The 19,725-nt window shown below is 54.1% G+C and overlaps 6 protein-coding genes across 6 annotated transcripts; 3 read left to right on the forward strand and 3 right to left on the reverse strand.

The window, feature by feature from the left end:
- Positions 1-296: 296 nt before the first annotated feature.
- Positions 297-1,890, reverse strand: mtg1 (Mitochondrial GTPase 1; the record flags this gene model as incomplete). The annotated part of the gene is made up of 2 exons (XM_053197052.2): positions 297-1,514; positions 1,879-1,890. 2 exons carry the CDS (start codon positions 1,888-1,890, stop codon positions 297-299), a joined length of 1,230 nt encoding a protein of 409 aa, XP_053045541.2.
- A 470-nt stretch (positions 1,891-2,360) lies between these two features.
- On the forward strand, positions 2,361-5,980 carry N0V96_010465 (uncharacterized protein; the record flags this gene model as incomplete). Its single annotated transcript, XM_053197054.2, has 6 exons — positions 2,361-2,881; positions 2,948-3,041; positions 3,095-4,281; positions 4,879-4,946; positions 5,020-5,474; positions 5,699-5,980. 6 exons carry the CDS (start codon positions 2,361-2,363, stop codon positions 5,978-5,980), a joined length of 2,607 nt encoding a protein of 868 aa, XP_053045543.2.
- A 1,069-nt stretch (positions 5,981-7,049) lies between these two features.
- N0V96_010466 (uncharacterized protein) lies at positions 7,050-8,251 on the forward strand (the record flags this gene model as incomplete). The annotated part of the gene is made up of 2 exons (XM_065758957.1): positions 7,050-7,053; positions 7,110-8,251. The coding sequence occupies 2 exons, from the start codon at positions 7,050-7,052 to the stop codon at positions 8,249-8,251; spliced, it is 1,146 nt and encodes a 381-aa protein (XP_065612480.1).
- Positions 8,252-9,905: 1,654 nt separating this feature from the next.
- On the reverse strand, positions 9,906-11,136 carry N0V96_010467 (uncharacterized protein; the record flags this gene model as incomplete). The annotated part of the gene is made up of 2 exons (XM_053197056.1): positions 9,906-10,757; positions 11,053-11,136. The coding sequence occupies 2 exons, from the start codon at positions 11,134-11,136 to the stop codon at positions 9,906-9,908; spliced, it is 936 nt and encodes a 311-aa protein (XP_053045545.1).
- Positions 11,137-14,830: 3,694 nt separating this feature from the next.
- N0V96_010468 (uncharacterized protein) lies at positions 14,831-15,281 on the reverse strand (the record flags this gene model as incomplete). Its single annotated transcript, XM_053197057.1, has 2 exons — positions 14,831-15,198; positions 15,257-15,281. The coding sequence occupies 2 exons, from the start codon at positions 15,279-15,281 to the stop codon at positions 14,831-14,833; spliced, it is 393 nt and encodes a 130-aa protein (XP_053045546.1).
- A 1,027-nt stretch (positions 15,282-16,308) lies between these two features.
- On the forward strand, positions 16,309-18,474 carry TGL1 (cholesterol esterase; the record flags this gene model as incomplete). Its single annotated transcript, XM_065758958.1, has 3 exons — positions 16,309-16,609; positions 16,678-16,973; positions 17,029-18,474. The coding sequence occupies 3 exons, from the start codon at positions 16,309-16,311 to the stop codon at positions 18,472-18,474; spliced, it is 2,043 nt and encodes a 680-aa protein (XP_065612481.1).
- Between the last annotated feature and the right edge of the window lie 1,251 nt (positions 18,475-19,725).

Genomic DNA, 19,725 nt, shown 5'->3' on the forward strand with positions numbered 1-19,725 from the left:
CAGTTGATAATGTCAGGTTTGAGGAGAATTGTCGGATACCCGGACGCTTGCGAGTCTCCAAGATTGCGGGCGACGTTGCTAGTGATGCACCCAGGTTCAGTTGAATTTGGTTTCTTATCTCGAGTATTTTCCAACCTGATCTACTCGTTCTCTAGGTTCTTGAAGGATAAGATGTACAAAAAATTGCTCTCATACGAGGCAACGTCTTTATTTTACATGTATTTTGATACAGAGTGTGGGGTATCTTTCTATAATTCTCACACGGGACAATTCTACTATCACTCCTTTTGGTGCCTTTAAACCGCTTTGCTCTTGTTCATTGCCCGCTCTTTCCTCGCTTCCTTTTCTTTCCTCCGCGCCTGATTCATGCTGAGCGAGCCCTGCCCTTCCCTCGCCAGCTCCTTGTCCTTGAACGCCTCGTCCGTAATGTCGTCGAGTACGAACTTGCCCAGGTTCCCGACCCTCCACTGCTTGACGATCCAGTCGGCGGCGCTGTCGGCGTTGGCTTCCCCGCCGCTCTTGAGCTTGCCCGTCCTGCGGGCGACGCCCGTCAGGAACTCGTTGACCTCGTTCGTGGGCTCCGAGTATCTGGCGTAGGCGCCCGGGTCGACAAGGTTGAGGCGGTAGAGGAGGTAGTCGGCGAGGATCTCCATGGGGATGCGGTCGTCTTTTACGGAGCCGGCGAGCGCGAGCTTGACCATGCTCTCGGCTTCGGAGACGAAGGGCATGAAGACGCCCGGGGTATCGAGGACGAACACGCCTTCGCCTAGGCCCATGGTGTCGTTGCCGTTGCCGTTGCCGTTGCCGCCGCTGGTGTTGCTGTTCTCGGAGTCGAGAATGCGCACGGGAGAGGAGAGCTTGCGCGTCACGCCTGGTTGAGCGCCGACTTTTGCGACGGATTGTTTCTTGTGCATGCCGTGGACGCGGAGCTTGTTGAGGAGGGTGCTTTTGCCTACATTGGGCATGCCGACGACGAGGGCGCGCATGCCGGTTAGGCTGTCGACTGAGCGGGCGACGTTGCGGATCTCGGAAAGGAGTTGTTTGGTTGTGGCGGGGTCGTCTTTGCGCCAGAAGACGACGCGCTGCCGGGTCGTGGAGGTGTTGCCGCCGCCGCCGGTGGGGGAGCGTCCGGAGCCATTGTGGAAGCGGCGGAGGGCATGTTCTACCGAGGCGGGGCTGTCGGCGCCGAGGTCGCGGTGTGTGTAGACGACGATGCGCTCGCGGCCGGCGATGGCGCGGTCGAGGACGGGGTTCCAGCTGGTTAGGGGCACGCGGTAGTCGCGGCACTCGAGGACGAGGCCGACGTCGGAGAGGCGGGAGGAGATTTCGCGGAGGGCGGCGTGGTGGTGGCCTAGGTAGTAGGAGCGGGGGATGGATTCGGAGACGTCGAAGCGGAGGCGGGGCGCGAATGCGGCGGCGGTGGTGGCCGTGTTTGCGCTCCAGCGCGCGGCGGTCAGGGAGTAGCATGGCCGGGTTTGTGGGGGAGGGATGGGGGGGGACGGGAACGTGAACGGCTACGGCTGGCTTTGGGGAGAATTGGGCACCCTTGTGCTAAGGATCCGTTCCTAGCGATCACCTTTTCATCATTGGGTGAGATAATTGACTTCCTTGGAAGAAGTGCTTAGAAGTGGGAGGGGCTGACACTTGCAGGTGGTTGAAGCTGGTAATTTCGGGAGAGCATGAAGGTTGGTTTGTGTCGAAATTTCTTCAGCCTGGCGCCGATTGTCCGATAGCCTCGCAGCGATCGCATCGTCTGATTGGCTGTGGAGACGGGTGATCCCTGGAAAGTGAGGAGGGGCAATCTGCTGGCCCCGACGCCGACAGGCCATGACGTCAGCCTTGAGAGCTATCGCAGCTTGGACCGTGCGCACTACGTACCCTTGGCTGCATGTGGGGTCATGGCCTGCCAAGACTGGCCAATGAGCACGTGGGGAACGGTGGGATGTCGATTTGTCGAAACGGGGCCCGAACCTTCTCTTTTTTGAGAAGCCCTGGTAAATGAGTGCTTGGGAAAACTGGTTCGAGTCAAGGGAATCCATGGACCTTGGGCTGCAAGATGGAGTTCGTTGGGATGAGCAAGAGTTTGCGTTAGCGGTATTTTGTAGTGTTTTGAGTTCTTGCGCCTCTGCCGTTTAACCGTTCTGGCTTTTGTCGAGTGTTTCTTGTCTATTTCCAGTACGAATCTTCGGTTGTGTTCTATCTCTTGGCTTTCAAGATCGTGTATATGATTAGTTCTACATCGTTTAGATCGGCCTAGCACATTTGTTCTCATTACCAACACGCTGGGTCGCCATCTCTTGGGTATCTAACGACTTCGCACAGGCTCGTTCTGTGTTGATAATTGTAAAAGTCCATCCCACATGCCACCAAACCTCGCCCCCGCGGGGCCAGACAATGACCGCGGACCACCTTCTGCCACATCACCTCGACACCAGGACGATGTCATAACACCGGTCCGCGAGTCACACGGCCTTATGAGCGACAAGGCGGAGAGGAGGTTTACCGAAAAAGCAGAAGATCGGGAGGAAGTTTCCGCCCATGACGCGGGGTCAGAAGGCCGTCGTGGCGCACGACACAGCGAAAACAGAAACGATGGCACCAGCAACAGCAACAGCAACAGGTGGCGCGGCTACATCAAAAAAGATGGCAAGTTGAGGCCGTTCAGGCTGCTAAAGGAGGATTTTGGCAACTTCAGATTGAGGTACCTCTCTGACTGGACCGTATTCAATCAGCTTGTCCTGGCGAGCGCGGTATACGTCTTCTTCACCAATATTTTGCCTGGCATTACGTTTGCGAGCGACTTGTATGTCTTGACTGGGGAGTCGTGGGGCACGATTGAGGTGGTGTTTAGTACCGGGCTTTGCGGCATCATCTTTGCCTTGTGAGTTGTCTTGTTCACCTGAAAGCCTCATTTAGCCCGAGGCATCGTCTAACACATTTCCCCCAGATTTTCGGCTCAACCATTGACGATTCTTGGTGTTACGGGGCCATTTTCGGTGTTGGCAGAGAACATTTACACCCTATGTGAGAACTCGTTCAAGGTATCACATCCTTCTGAAGAACCGTATATGACCAGCAGACTAATGACGGACAGATCCCCTTCCTACCTTTCATGGCCTGGTCCCTGATCCACTCGGGCTGGATGCACTTCCTCCTGGCCATCTTCAATGCCCACGACTACACCATGCAATACGTCACCGACTTCAGCGCCGACATCTTCTCCCTCCTCAACAGCGTAATCTACTTCCACAAGGCCATTAGGGAGCTCCAGCGTACCAAAGCAGTCGTTTCTCTCGCCGCCTTCCTCTACTCCATCATCGGTGCCGCGGGCACCTGCCTCCTCGCCATTGCCCTGTCGACGGCCGTGTCGTGGAAGCCTCTGTTCCACCGGTACGTCCGCATGGGCTTGACCGAGTACGCCGCCGCCATCTCCATCGTCTTTTTCATCGGCATGCCATACGTCGGCGACCTGGCGACCCTCGACCACAACAGGCTGGAGGTCTCAAAGTCGTTCCGACCGTCGTCCCCGAGCCGCGAGTACTTTTTCGTCGAATTTTGGAAGCTCCCCATCGGCTGGATATTCATCGCCATCGTCCCCGGCATCATCATCACCGTCCTCTTCTACTTTGACCACGAGATCAGTAGCATCATCTGTACGGCCAAGAGGTACGGCACCCAGAAGCCGGGCGGGTACGCGTGGGACGTCATGCTCCTGGGCATCACGACAATCATGTGCGGCATCCTTGGCATCCCGCCCGCCAACGGCCTCCTCCCGCAGGCGCCGCTCCATTCCGAGTCACTCATGTACACCGTCTACGAGGACCCGCCGCCCGTCGACGAAGAAGCCGAGGAGGAAGGGCCTGGCGAGGGACCCCCCGCGAAGCCCGTCCAGCGCGTCCATGAGCAGCGGTACTCGGCCTTTCTGCAGGCAGCGGGTATCCTGCTCTTCATCTCGCCGCCCTTCCAGCACGTGCTAGGTTTCACGCCGACCTCGGTCCTCGCGGGGCTCTTCATGTTCATGGGCTTCCAGTCGCTGTCTGTGAACCCGATCCTGACGAGGATCTGGCAGCTCCTGACGCCCATCTCGGAGCTGCCTGCCTTGCCTCACGGCGCCAGCTGGATGGGGATCCATTGCTACACGCTCGCGCAGATTGTGCTTACGGGTATAGTCTTTGGCGTCACGTTGACTGTTGCCGCGCCCGGATTCCCTATTATCATCATCATTCTGGTGCCTGTGCGGCTGTTCTTTATGAATAAGATTTGGAGCCGGCAGACGTTGCGGTACGTTGATGGGTGGGCGACTCGAGAGGGGAAGCCCGAGGATAATGAGAGTGATCGGCGTCGGGAGGGTTTGGTTGCGTCGAGTGAGACATCTAGACGGGTTCCTGATGAGGAAAGGGGGTCCAAGACGGGGTGAGGCTCGGATCTGTTTCCTGGTGATAGGTTAGCACCAGTGGTGTACTTTATATGTTGTACCGCTCTCTGTTCACATTGGTACCGGTACCTTGTGATTGTGTCGCATTGTGACATGAACGAAACCCCGAAGCTCTGTACACATGCCAAGTCTATATGAACAGGTGGGGTTTCTAATAGACAGCTACCCCCCACGCCAAACATCCAGTGACCCCTCAAGCCACGTCCCAGTCCGACAACATCCAGCCCCTTCCGAATACAGCTTGAAATGTCGCTTCGGATGATGGTACCCGTCAACGGCTGCATCCCCAGACGCCGCTGAGTCGAGCGGAGAGTGGGCGGCCCCCATAAGACACCTCGGTACGGCTGCTTGGTTACTTGATATGACAGGTGCCTGACATTACTACGCGCGACGACTACATGTTCATTCAGACTTTCACACAATACCTCAGCTTCGTCAACCAGAAAGGCCGTCAGCACCATGTCTCTATCCGTGGCAGGAAAATACGCAGTCATCACCGGCGCAGGATCAGGTCATCCCTCTCCAAACCCCCTCCTCCGACATCAACGCTACTCTCTAGACACCCGCATACTAACACCTCACAGGCATAAACCTCGCCTTTGCAAAGCTACTCCTAGAAAAGGGCTGCTCCGTCATGATAGGCGACCTTGCCCTCCGCCCCGAAGCACAGCAGCTCTTAGAGCAATATTCTCACCCCCAACCCGGCAGCGATAACAACACTAACCGCCCCTCAGCCCTCTTTCAAGAAACAAACGTCGCATCCTGGCCCGACCTATCCCGCCTCTGGTCCAAAGCTCTCTCCTCCTTCCCTCGTATCGACATCGTCGTCCCCGGCGCAGGCCTCTTCGAACCAGCATGGAGTTCCTTCTGGCACCCTCCCAAGACGGGAACAAACCCGGACAGTGAATCGAGAGACGCCGCGGACGCGGAGCCGGGGACCTACGCTGTCCTGGACGTGAACTTGACGCATCCGATCCGGCTGAGCCAGCTTGCGATCGGGTACTGGACGCAGGAGGGGAAAGGCGGGTGTCTGGTGCACGTGAGCAGTATCGCGGGTCACGCGGCGGGGATCGGGTCGCCGTTGTATATTGCGAGTAAGCATGGGTTGCACGGGTTTGTGAGGTGTATGGCGGGGATGAGGGATCGGTTGGGGATTCGGTGTAGTGCCGTTGCGCCTGGGGCCGTGATGGTAAGTTACATCTGTCTATTTCACGTGGAATGGGTTTTCAGCAGGAGAATGGTTGCTGACGGGCCGGGTTGCAGACTCCAATGTGGTCGGAGGACCCGGGAAAGAAGCACATGACGCAGGGTGAGGGCGTTGAGCTGTTCCTCGAGCCGGAGGAGGTTGCCAGAGGTATGCTTGAGCTTTGCGAGAATCCAGAGTACGGCAATGGGACGATTTTGGAGGTTTCCAAGGGGGCTACGCGCGTTGTGCCTCTATATCGGGCCGAGCCGCCTAGTGGTGTTGGTGTTGTTTTGCCCAGGCTGGCTGAGAATGCGGAAAAGGTCTGGAAGAAACTTGAGGGGCCGGGGTTGAAGATTTAATCTACCACAGAGGGCTGGTATACAGGAGGCATCAATGCAACGTTAGTTTCCACTTGGCTTTTGCCTCTTTACCGCACAGCCGTCTCTGAAGAGGGATGATCGAAGATTCTGTCCATAAGTGTCTCCAGGATGTTCTTTTTCCATTTCGAGCACAGAGGTGTTAGCGAGTGACTGACTACTCGGACAAAAAGCCCGGAGGCTTCCTTGCCCGTTCATAGCCTGTTCTTCATTGAAACCCCCAAAAAGCGCTGCGTCACTTATAATCTAGTCCAATCCCAGGGCATCCGTATGTGAATTGTGATTCTGTCTGAAGGATTTTGCAAAGCCTCATAACTGCTGCCCGCCGCCGGTCAGCAGTCAAGATCCTAGTCTTCTCAAGGTTCAATATCGTCTACAAAGCTCTGGAGTACGGGCATAAGATCCCCCTTTTCAATAAAACAGAGCCCCAAATGACCAGAGACGTGGTTCAAGAGAGAATCCAGCACGACAAACCTGCGGCTATGCTTCTGGGCACCGTGGGGAGCAACAGCCGACAGTATTCTTGTCTTAAACAGCGTCGGCCTCGACCATCTGCTGCAACGGCCTGTTGCTGACTTCGGAATTTTCTATGTTATCTTCCTAGTAACGATTCCGGCCAGCCAGCGGCAACAGTATCAGGCCGCGATAGCGACCGGAGTGGATTCGGTGACATATCGCAACTACCTCACTTCATCGAATTTCCTAATCGGGAAAGACGTAAATGGCCATACCCCAAAATGACAGCTGCGCCTCGACGATTTGAGACATCGTTGGACGCCACATTTACAGCCTCCGCATTCCTGCCTGACCTTACGTCAGGAATCAAAAAGCTCCCGTCGCTTTGCCGTGTGTAACCATCGTCCGAGTTGTTGAGTCTCGGCTCCCGGAACTTCATGAGGGCCTTGGGTCGACCAAGACGTTGAGGTAGAGATGTCGATGCCGAGGCGACCGCACCTCGAGCTATTCAATCCAGGCCCTGCAATAACCAAAGAGGCCAGCTTCGAGGTCTTCCAGCAGCTCCCAGTAGAGGTCCGTCTTTTGATTTGGAAGCATGCGTTGCACCGTCATCGGATGATATATATCCTACTTGAGAAGGGAAACGAGCCGAGAGAACAAGAAGAAGATGAATGCAATGTTGACGGAAGGGACGCTCTCATTGATAGCCTTGGTCGTCAAGTTTCCGGGTACCACTACAAGACTATCATCGACACCCGACGGCCCCTGTTACCCGATCTTATCAGAGTGAATAGGGAAGCACGAGACGCCGTGTTATCGTTCTATTCAACGCAATTGCCATGCCGCTTTAGACGAGACAAACATAGCGAAACAACATCCATTATCCGGCTGAACCTGGACTGGGACTACCTGCGAGTCTCCTACGGTAAAGCACACAACATCTTCTTCGACTTCATCCACGACCTCCGCGCCCACGACCCCAAAGGCCGCGGCCTCCAGCACCTAGTCGTAGAAGGATCCGACCATCGTACATCAGTCCACAACCCATCGTCACCCAAACGCACCTTCGCCGAAGGCCCCTCCCTAGACGCATTCAGAGCCACCGTCACAAAAGATCTCAAAAGCCTGTGGTTCAAGTGCACGCCTCGCGGCGCCCGCGCCCTCAACGTGCTGGAGTGGAGGCACGTCCACGTCTTCAACTATGGCGTCCCCGTCTTTCCGAGCTTCACCTTCTTCGACGCACCCCTACCGGATCCAAGGGCCGGCATCGTGCGGGATCTTGAAAAGATTGGCGGGAGCGTGTATGATCCGAGGGAGGGACCCCTCGGCTGGCGGAAGCTTCTTCGTGATGCTGGCTTACGGCCTGAGGACATGGCGGACAGGGGCCAGAACCGAAATCTGGACGTCCGCATCATGTACGCCTCGAGCGAGGAGGATGCCATTCGTACCCGCGAGGACGCGGCGAGGGTTCTACATGAAGAGGACTTTCGGTGGCTTGAGCTGCAGTGGTGGTTTCACGGGTGGGACACGCCCGCGGCCGGAGGACGTGGCGGCGGCGAGAGACCGGCAGGATGTTTCTCAACGGCATCGGGGTTGCAGGCTAAGCGACCCGAGTTCGATGGGCCCGAAGTGTTGGCTGCGGCGCCGAGACCGGCCCTTGGGTTTTGGTTGTTCCCTGTCGAGGCGTTTGGGGAGATTCCGAGTGAGGAGGGAGAAGCGAGCAATTGGTTGAAGGTGAAGTGGGTATGGGACCTGAGTCCGCATCGGCCTGAACTTGCGCTGGCGGACGTATGTTGATGCTGGATCTTGGCGAATGATTCAAGTGGTCATTTTGGTGTATCGAGTGTTTGATATGACTGAGAACAAGAGACGTCAAGACACTCATCCATCATGAGTGAGTACATACAGTCGCTCATTGCTTGCGAATCCGAAAGCAATCATACATTACTTGCCAAACAAGGCGTTGACGAAGGAATCGACGAGATCGTCGATAACGGAATTGACGAATGTATCGGTGAAGACATGAAGGAGATAATCGACGTAAGACATGATGTAAATACGGATAGTCACAGCCTGTAGCTATTCTTGATCTTGACAAAAGAACCGAGGTAACGGATGTGTAATGTGTGTATGATTTGGTATGGAATGTGGCATACATCAGTAACTCGGGGCGACGGCATCACCTTTTATGGCGGCGACGAGGGTATATCCGATGCCATGGTTCCAATCTACCGCAGCCTTGAGGGACGGTGTAAAATCGGCTGGGTACACCTAACCTTATAAGATGGCGACGCGCCCAACTCCGCCGTTGATAGAATCAATCTGCGGTCATGAGCTTTATGAGAGGGGAAATTGAAGAGATGTTAGAAAAACAAAAAAGAAGATGAGTTGCATCGAGCTACCTTAGTGGAAACCTCGACTCATATTGAGTATCTCTAGCATGTTTACGGAGTATCGCCTTCCGTCCGAGTAATCAGCAATAAGATGGGCAATCAAATCATATAAATACGTGAAGTATGGACGTGGCTATTCGGAAAGAAGCACGCAATGAAGAACCCAGCGCACAACCGTTCTTCAGCTAAGTTACACTTGCCCCATACAGATACAAGCGCGGCCTCTTCCACAATAATGGGTGAATCGAAATTGCCCAACTTATACTTTCTATCGTTACCTTGTCTTCATCTCGTTTAACGTATTCATCTCGAATTAATAACGAATACGTTTGAGGCGCTAGAACGTGAAAGACGATAGTGTCGGAAGGACATTTCCTTTGCAAGACTAGCTATACGTGCACAAGATTGCGTCGAGAGAAAGAGTGAGTAAACCAAGGCTCCCGCAGCTCTAAGAGACGTTTGGAGTCCCAAAGGAGTTCGGGTCCTGAGGAGGTTGGATGCACGGCAGCCTTCGCACTTGCCTTTATACGTGGCTCTGTGATGGGGGATGTAAGTAGCTCAGTACTTATGCTTAAGAGGCATCAAAGGAGTTGCATGGAATCTTGGGCTTTGGTGGACCGAGGTCCAAAGAGGTTAGTGAATCTCGCGTGTCCATGTTGAATGAAATGCGTGACTGTGATTATTGTTGTGCAGAGCAAACGTCAGCATTGTTTTGGAGGTCGATCCTGTAACCGATGATATGAGTGGTAGGGAAGAAGGCTGTCTTGGATAAGCAACAGTCTCTCAAGACGACAAACAACAAATTGAAAATGGAAGCTGGTTCGAGATTTGTAAGAGAGCTTCAACCTGGGCGATAATTGGCAGACTCCCAATTCGTTCCCTCAGAATAAGGGGAGAAAGAAAGATAACATAGATACGAAGCAGGAAAAGGTCTCTTGGGAGCAATCCAAGTTTGAGCTCAGTTATAGCCAGTGCTACAACATGAGAAGCCAACAGACTCAATCATGAGATAGATCTACAAACATCTATATAAAAAGAGATATACAAGCAAGTTTGAATTACTGGTGCTCCTCTCCGAAAGCGAGCACCTCGTCTATATCCAGCATCTTGTACGGCCCTAACTCGAAGGCCAATCCATCCTCCTTGTGCTCCGGCGTCCGGACAGCAGAGCAAGTCATGTAATCCGGACCCAGGGCCCTCAGGGAGACATTCGCGTCCTCCACCTTGGCCCCTTTGAAAACGATCTCATGATCCGCGACCGCCTCGCCTTCGGCACCAAAGCTCTCCGCAGGCGTCGGCGGCCGGAACTTTTTGAACTGCAGATCCCCCAGCCAAGGCGCGAGGAGCGCCTCGCCCGTCATCTTGACATACGCCTCCCGCAGACACCACAGCGCGTAAAAGCACCGCAGCTTAAAGTCGGCCGCGTCCTCGAGCGAGGCGCCCGGTTTCAACCCCGGCGGGATCGCCGCCAGGACCTGCCACTTCAGGAAGTTGGCCTCGATGGGCGAAAGCACATCGGCGTGGACATCGACGAACTTGGGCCAGCCCTCCTTGCTGAGCATGCCGTGGTCCCTGGTGCGGCGTTCCGAGGTGCAGACGATGTCGACGCCGACGTCGACGGGGCCCCTGGCGGCGATGTCGTAGCCGTGGACTGCGAACATGGCGACCAGCCCTGCCTGGTGGCTCACGTTGAAGCTCAGCGGGCTGGTGCCGTCAGCGGTTCGGAAGATGGGCTTGGTGCGCTCGTCGCGGACGGCGGTGGCATCGTGCCAGGGGACGCCGCAGAAGCGACTGATGGCGTAACGTTTCAGGAGGTGCGAACCCAGGGACAGCTTCGCGTCGCGGACGTGGTAGTACTTTAGCACGGCTTTACACTCATCGGCGGTGAGGAGTGCGAAAGCTCGGGATGCCTTTTGAGCGGGTTCGGTTTCGTGTCAGTTTGTTTCTCAATTTCTTCTTTGTCTTCTTTCTTCTATCACCCAGGTCCCCATTATTCCAGGGGTAAATGGTACGCAGGGGGTGGGAGAGCTTCGAACTTCGAAGTTGCTGTTGCATAGAGAAGGGAGGGAGGGGGGATGACTTGGGACGAGCAGTTTTGGAATGGTTCGCCGGGACATGTTTGAATAATACAGAGCCGCGAAACGGGCATGGGGCAACGGGCAAACGGCAATGCAAATTCGATCGGGAACGGGGTGCAGTACGTACGGCTTGTTCGAGTTGCTTCGTTTCAGTGGCTTCCGGCCATAGATGCCGTGTATCCAGGATCCACTGTATGATAGTCGGGGCCATCTTGATCGGTGGTTTCCCTCAGTCTCTGGGTGTTTCGAGGATGCTTGTCGGACTTGGAAACACTGGTTGGTTTCTCGCGGTGCCTAATGCCCGTCCGTTTGCTTCCTCTGTTGACGCAACCTGCAGCCTCGACGAAGGTTTACCCGAGGCAGGAGGGTTTCCTTGAAGAGTCGGCAGCAATACTTCAGCCTGCTCTGTCTCTGGTGTTGGTAATCTGCCCAAGATCCAGACCCGGCTTTGTCGTCGGAAGGAGGGATGAAATGTGCCTGCCAAGAAACCCTGAATAAGGTTAAAGATTGGCAACAAGCTGAAGTTGCGTCTTTTGACACGCTATCTGCCCCGCTGTCGCCGGTTGAGAAGTTGACGAGACGACAAGGACACCGAGACGAGCGTCGTGGGTAAGACTGGAAGCAATTGGACGACAGGGGTTCGGTGAGGTAAGGTAAGCGGAGTGAGGATGCAAAGCTGCAAGCGAGTAAGACCCGGTAGATAGAGTGAGGTAAGCTTGACTATGTTGTGCTCTTGGCAGACGGGCAGCCCGGCGACGTATGAGGGTGACGGATCGACAATTTGCAGAATCAAGTTTCAGACATCAGGCCATCGAGTTCTTGGGAGGATTTGCGAGTCGCTCGTAGTTTCACCGAGGGGTTTGGACCGTTGATTGACGAGGGTGAGATTGTCACAGGTTTCCGTGGGGTTTAGTCCTTTGAGTGGGAAAGGGAAGGGGTGGGCAGGTTGAGACGTTTCCACGTCCCCTTCAAGCTGGAAACTGCCCGGGGGGGTTGGAGGGGCAGCAAGGAGGGGCCAAAGTGCCCGCAGCCCACCTATCCGTAGGACGTAGCCTAGTGGAGGTAAGCAAGGTGAGGTAGGTACCTCCGAGCCCCGGAACAAGGCGGACCAACGCCCGCTAGCGCCCTTTTCCCTGGTGGAGGGGTGTCACGGCTGCAGATCACACCGAATCCGCGGCTTGACCCCTCCACCTTTACCGCCCCAAACCTTTTCTCAACTTCAACTCCACCCCTTCACTACATTGGATATCAAATTGGCATGACTTACACTGTCTCACGCTCTCTATAAAGCAGTCTTCGTCTGTCCTTCATCTCTACCAGTCTTTTCCCCTTCTTTTCTCTTCAGCGCAATTCTACCCTCGTTCACAGAATTCGCCACGTAGCCGAGTCTCTCCGCCAAACTCATCCAAAGATTCCTGCGTTTCTTCTTTCCACATCGTCTCAACTCGCCTCCCTTGTTCCGCCGCCATGACCGCCAACCAAGCCACGATCACAAACCTACCGTCATTTTGCGACGTCGAGCAGGCCAGGAGTGCACCTTTCTTCTTTTGCTCCGCTGGCCAGGTCGTCTCCCTTCTAGGTGAGACTTGATCTCGGAAGCGTAGAGCAAAACTTCTTTTTTTCAACCTTTCGATTTTCCTGTGTACGCGGCAATGGGACGCCAGCCGAAGTCCAGTCGAGAATCGAATTCTTCATACCAAACCTTTTACAACAACCCGCTGGGAGGCATCCGCATGGGCCTGAAGCGTCGATGAATCCATCCGAAAGAGTCCACGCGCCGGGGAAAACGTGCGACACAACTATGAACACCCCGGCGCGGCTGGCCGCGGATGACGAGCGTCCGCTGGAGAGAGCCGCGTGATCCTGAAGCGACGGCGCTTCTTTTTTTCTTCCCTTCCCGCTCGATCCTACACGTCTCCTGCCTGCCTCGCCTGGGCTTGGTCTCTTCGTCGAGATAGAGAACAGGGCTGAGAAGGTTGGGGGTTCCATCCTGACCCGCCTGGCCTGGTCTCTCCGTGAGATGAGGACGGGTTAGAGAAGGAGGAGAGTGACAGAGTGGGAGGGGGGCGTCAACCTTTTCTTTTTCTTATTTTTTTCATGTCAGCCCATCATAACGCCGAGAGTTGGGCAAGCCCGCTGAAGCGCTCGGGATGGGCCCGCGTCGTCAAGTCCGTCTTTATACGGGAATGAACTGGCGCGGGTCCGAAATTGCGTGGAGGGTCCCTTGCAAAGTCTGGACCTTTTCGTTGGTGCGAGGGATTATGGTGCTCTTGTGAGAGTACCGACCAACCAGACCCAAACAATTTAATGGAGATGATCCACGGAGAGGGGGAGAATCCGGGGCATAGGGCTGTGGAGATGATTCACACGATTAACGGGGCCGCATAGTGACGGATATCTGGAGGTGGCTCTCGAGGGCTATACGCAAGGTCCGATGGGTTACGGAAGAATTAATATCTAAGGGCAACTGAACCAGCCTCATAATATAATCTTAATTGATCACATCTATTGTTTTCTCAGCAAGGGTCCCGTTCCATTATCATTTGACTGCAGATAAATTGTAGAGTCAGCCATCCTTGATGGACTTCAGGGACCTCCAATTCTTGCACACGTAACAATATGTCTTGATGACTGTGTCGAAGGCGATTTCAATTAAACTGCCCAAGCCCAACTACAGTTTGCCAACGATATATCCTTCCGTAACCGCGACCAGGAAATTACAATGTCCATGAAAGAGGAAGGAGATTCAGTCAGCTTCGCCTGGTGAACACTTCTGTCCATCGTCTAGTGCAGTACTGAAGATGATTCCAAGAAATGGGCACTGTGTAGTCATAGGCATCTTTGTGTTATTGAAAGGAGAGCCCACACCTCCATGTTTCGTGATAGGGATGGTTGTAGCCATGCTGACGTACGTTGAAATATGACTGGGTATGCAAGATATGTTTTCGAAGAGTGAGCTTGTATGAGTACCCACGGCTAGTTCTTGGTAGCATACAAAAAGTCTCCAAGTGACTCGTTCATGAGCCAAGAGGGTGATGTAATGACCCGACCCCGAATACACACCTGATTGAATACACGAGAAGCCCATATATACCCCTCCAAGTCCATTCCTGTCACCAGCACAGCAGGCGCCTTCCTAGGTCGGTTGGTCAGGTCAAACTGGCTGGGTGGTGGAGTGGTTCATGGTCAACAATTAAAATCGCCAACCAGCCTACTCGACGACAGGCTTAGCGCATACGAGAGTACCCGAGTTCGAGTCCCGGAATGAGCACCATGAATTTCCCAGCATGAGCACCAAGAGATGTAGCCCCCAATTCAGCACCGGGGGGGTGAACTCTTTTTTAGATGCCCTTGGCATCAAGCTCCCTTATGCACAAAGGAGTACTAGGCTATTAACAGTGGCGATGCCGACGATGTATCTCCCATGCCGAGTGAAGAGGGCTGATACCAAGATCTGGGCTAGGCTGTAGACAAGACTTGATACAGTGTTAACCCAACGGGGGTTTAGATAGAGTCAGAATGGCTTGCTCATAATCCTTACCGTTGTACTGCTATTCACATCCCGTAAAGTCAGATCCGTACTTTATCAAGAATAGACGCTCTAGTTTCCAATCTTCTTAGTGGAGAAGTTCTATGGCCGTGCGAATCTTACAATTCCTTTTGAATACATAAGTATGCTTTTGCCTCGTGGTCCGTCGTGAGGATCCAAGAAGATGCAGCTCGGGCCTGTCCTAAACAAGGCCACATCGTTTTCATGTGTTTTGAGAACGCCATGACGCCTCCCTATGCCTTGCTCTTCAGATCATACACATAGTTTGTACAAGTATTGTATCCAACAACCGCGCCTGTCAGCGGTTATCCTCCTCTTGTTGACTCCCCTGTTGTCTTTCTCGCCCTTATGCAATTCACTTCTTCTGCGCGGCCTCCTGCTCCTTGCGGTACTGCTCATTCTCGACCTCGCGCCAGTCCCTAGGCGCGGGCTCGTTGCCGTCGGTTTCGCCCCTGCCGCCGGCAAAGGCGGGCCGTCCGGCGTAGAGCTGGTATCCTTTGCCGCTCTCGGCGTCATTCATGGTCTTGTAGTTGACGGGCATGTTGCCACGGAAGCGCTTGCGCATGTCGACCATGCCGCGCTTGCACTCGCCGAAACCCTTTTTGAGCTGCTGGCACTTTGTTGGGAGTCCCTCGACGAGAGGCGATCGGAGGCAGTCGGAGGCGCTGTTACGCTGGACCATGACGCACTCGGATTCCTGGAGGCATTGCGCGAGAGCCTCACCTGGGGGTAAGGAGTTAGTTTGCTGTCACTATGGCAAGTAAGAGAGGAGAGAGCGTACGCAGTTCTTTGCAAGAGCTAGGCATGGTGACGGTGGTTTGGCATTCCCTCGGTACCTTGGAGACGACGAGTACACGGAAGTGGTGCGACTATCTGGGAGCTGTCGCCTGTCGGAGCTTCGAGTTCGCGATGAGCGGTCCCCCGGGCCCCGGGGAAGAAGGGGAAAAAAAAACATCACAGTTGTGATTGGCCAAGATGGAAAGGATAAGACCCACCTTTGTGCAGCGGTCTTCTGCAAGGTGTGAGAGTCGCAGAGGCAAGAGTAGGGCCGCTAGAGTTGGATGTCCCTGCAGTCCTTCAATAAGAAAACCCCACTTTGGGGAGCAAGTTGGCAAGGATGCGGGCTCCTCCGTCCAACCGCGTGCTCACACGCCAGCGTCCCTGCCACTGACACACTGTCAGATCGGTTGATTGGAATGATTTGGGGAGTACAAGAGGGGCCAAGGAGGCCCAAGGAGGCGTGGCCCGCATGGGAGAAGTCGGGAAGGTGTGCTGTGACCTTGGACCTGGACCTTTTTGGGAGCTTCCAGCCCAGATGGGATGCCATCCATCCTCACATGTGACATCACATACCTTAAGATGCAGTAAGGTACCTTTCACCTTTCCTTACCTTACCTTAGCTTTGCACATCTTCTTCCCTCTAGAAACCTCAGACTTCCCACACACCGCGGACCACTCACTTCCAGATTCTCTCCGCTGACGCATTCTTACGCCCAGCCATTGCCTGTCGACAAACTACGCAGGCGTAAAATCACTTAAGCTTTTCGTCGTCTGCGCATTCGGCGATGATGGCTTGAAATCCCCATGCAACCTTTTCTTCTTCTTTCTCTCTTAGACATACTCGTTCCTGCCGCGCCACGGCTTCTACGTTAAATTAATCTCGTTCCAATCGCGCAACCACCATGGCTATTCCTTTCATTGGGCGATTGAACATGTAAGAGATGCTCCTTGCCCGCCTTGCTTGCCTGTCGTCCTCTTTTCTTTTCCCTCCCTTTCCTCCCTGTTCCTGGCCTTTCCCCTCGGTCCCTCGCTCGAGCTCGAGCTCCCCTTCCAATGCAGCGCAACTCGCGGATAAGACTTGGCCTGGCACTAATGGCATTGCGCAGCGTCGAATATGTAGCTCTAGTGGGGTCCTTCTTACTTGTCGGGCTCGAGGCTATCATCCGTATCCTGACCTTGGCTCTGCGTACGAAATGCGCCTCCCTCCGAGCGGTGGCGTCCAAGCTAGCTAACTCGATTTCTCTACAGCTTCGCCGCTTATCTCGCTCTTCTATAGAGCATCCCGTCGCTTATTTAACCGATATTCGACCCCGGAACAGAAACGCGCCGAGCAAAAAAAGAAATGTTCGTCTATGTCTGGCGGCTGTCCCAACCCTCCTTTGTGTGATTCATCTTGCGCTAACCCGTCGTGATGCCGCGCAGCCATCTCCACCTCCGTGCGAGACGCCTCCGACTTTGTGGATCTTTGCCGCCTGTACGGATATGAAGCTGAGGAGCATGTCCTCCAGACCAAGGATGGATACCTGCTCGGTCTGCACCGGCTGGCATGGAAGAAGGGCGAGGAGGAACAAAAGATCAACAGCGGACCGGGAAGTTTGATGAAGAAGGTCTTGTACCTTCACCATGGGCTGCTCATGAACTCCGAGGTTTGGGTCTGCTTGACCGATGAGCAGCGATGTCTTCCTTTTGTGCTCGTCGAGAAGGGCTATGATGTCTGGGTCGGTGTTTCGCCTTGCGATAAGTTGAGGGCGCATATGCTGACTATCCGCGTAGCTTGGCAACAACCGTGGCAACAAGTATTCCAAGAAGTCGGTGCATCACTCGCCCAAGTCGACTGATTTCTGGAACTTTTCCATCGACGAGTTCGCCTTCCACGATATTCCGGACAGCATCTCATACATCCTGGAGACAACTTCGCAGGAGAGCTTGTCGTACATTGGCTTCTCCCAGGGAACTGCGCAAGCCTTTGCCACCCTTGCTATTCATCCGAAGCTGAACCAACAAGTCAATGTCTTCATTGCCTTGGCGCCGGCCATGTCACCAGCAGGTCTTTCCAACGGAATCGTCGACGCTCTGATTAAAGCCTCACCTCAGGTTCTATTCCTCCTCTTCGGCCGCCGATCCATCCTCAGCTCCGCCACCATGTGGCAGTCCATTCTTTACCCACCCATCTTTGTTAGAGTCATTGATATGGGCCTTTCCTTTTTGTTCAATTGGCAGACGAAGAACATTACACTCAGCCAAAAACTTGCGGCATACCCACATCTGTACTCCTTCACCAGCACAAAGAGTGTGGTTCACTGGTTCCAGATCATCCGGAACAAGTCGTTCCAAATGTACGATGACGACGTCCACCCACCCATGTCGATAAGCTCTTCCAGCAAGTACACTAAGGTCGCCAAATACCCCACACGAAATATCAAGACGCCCATCGTTCTTGTCTACGGCGGTAGCGATTCGTTGGTCGACATCAAGGTGATGCTCAAGGAGCTCCCAACCCAAACAATAGCCACCGAGATCCCTCATTATGAGCACCTTGACTTCCTATGGGGCAAAGACAACAATGTCCAGGTGTTCCCTCATGTTTTCGATGCCCTCGACAGTTTCACTGATGCTCAACACACAAAGGAGGAATACGATCGGTACCAGCTAGCGAGGCAAGAGAGTCTCATGGGCTCTGGGAATGCATACAAGAGACACGCCTATAGGGATAGCGATGTTTCTGGCGATGTCTCTGCCAGCGAAGCTTCGAATGCTGTGGATGAGAGCCGGAATGGTAACGGTGTCGAGACCGTGGAGACGCCCGCTCCCCAAAATAAGACCCGAGACCGTCCTTCTGGGATTCCTTCCCCGTACAACACCACCCGCCTACGTACTCCATACTCCCAAGTTGCAGCCGACGACGAGTCGCCGTCGCCCTCTCCAGATAGGCCTTCCAGCCGTGCAGCCGAAGGCGAAGAGCGACCGGACAGCTCGTTGAGCCATCGTGAGTCTCCAACGTCCAAGCTCAAGGGCATCGGCGTTCGGCGGGGAAGTGGAGGCAGCCACCTGAGCCTGGATAGTATGCGCGAAGGACGGGGCATCAGTCTCGGGACGAGTAAGGCCCTAGGCGGCGTGGTCACAAAGAATCCCATCGATCCCAAGGGGCTTGCGAATGTCGTTCCTGATGAGAGCAAGACTGGTGGGAAGAAGAAGAAGCGTGTAACGGTTGCGCCGTAGGCCTTGACTGCCAAGGACCTGGGAGGTGTAGGATATGGATTGGATCAAGGCGGCAAAACAGTACATCTTTCGTAGTGTAATGTATTCACTAGATTCGTCCTGGTTGGACCAGACGGCGAATTGATCCCCGGTGCTTCACTTTTCTCCATCATTTCTGAGGTCCTTCCACCAAGTCTGTACCCAACAAGTGAAGACGCGCATTTCAATTATTGACCAAGCGTCAAAGCTTTCCTGCTCTTCGTTTGATGCAACCTCTGCACGTGCTCATCGACCGGGAGCTCCCCCTCGCCTAGCAAAAGTATATCTGGATTGCGGGCCGATAGGATCAGTTACCTTGTGGATTGCGGAGAGCTATGTAGAAGATTGGATTAAGCTCGAAACTAGGAGAGTTTGGACGAACACCCTTGCAACCTCACCGCCCCTGGTTACTTGAAGCAATTTGACGGTTCAGCATAGTTTCCTTCGATTTACCTGTGTTCTTAACCACGGATAAGAAGGATGGCATTTGCTATCGCACTTCTGGGATGATTCGGACAGGCCCAATTCCACGTCAACGGCGAGTCTTGATCTTGATGGAAGATCCTCCGGACGTTCTTCCGCTTGAAGAGCGAGTGGGTATGCCCCGGATAACTGTTTTCAGCCCGAATCAATACGGATTCAATTATTTGAGGCGCCACGAACTGTCATGGATGACGGAGCTACCTAAAGCACTATGATGAGCGAATTATCCAACATGCAGTGTGCGCTTCTGCTTGCTAGACCTCACAGGTATTTCATTTCTACCCCCGACTTTTAAGTCTTTTCCCCTGCATGGCGAGCGGCGCCATGTGTAAGTGTCTAGACCCAACGCTGCCAAAGTCGAACGAGATGACACCAACAGGGTTCCTCATATGTCTGGGGATGAGCCAAGGAAAAGTGATGAGGATGTTGAACGGGGAGCGTTTGCCCCGTATCAAGATGTTATGTTTGCCCTTGACCTAAGCTGCACATGCCAAATGCTCCTAAGACGAGCTCGATCATGATTTCTGCTCTCCCCACGAAAGAATAGTTTCCCCGTCTACCCTGAGGGGTTGGAAGTATATCATACCTTCCGAATCTTTCCCTCTTCCTTCTCGATATGTTTTCTCTCTCTGAGAGTTTTGCCATCATTCCCCTTGTCTTATCCTGCCATTGAAAGGACATTGAAGCCCCTCTGGCTCATCCCTTTCCCCCTCCCATCAATCTTACCATATCCATCTCTCCTCCCCGGCA

This window comes from Colletotrichum fioriniae, assembly GCF_027942845.1.
Source record: "Colletotrichum fioriniae strain IMI 355084 chromosome Unknown scaffold_14, whole genome shotgun sequence".
Taxonomy (NCBI): domain Eukaryota; kingdom Fungi; phylum Ascomycota; class Sordariomycetes; order Glomerellales; family Glomerellaceae; genus Colletotrichum; species Colletotrichum fioriniae.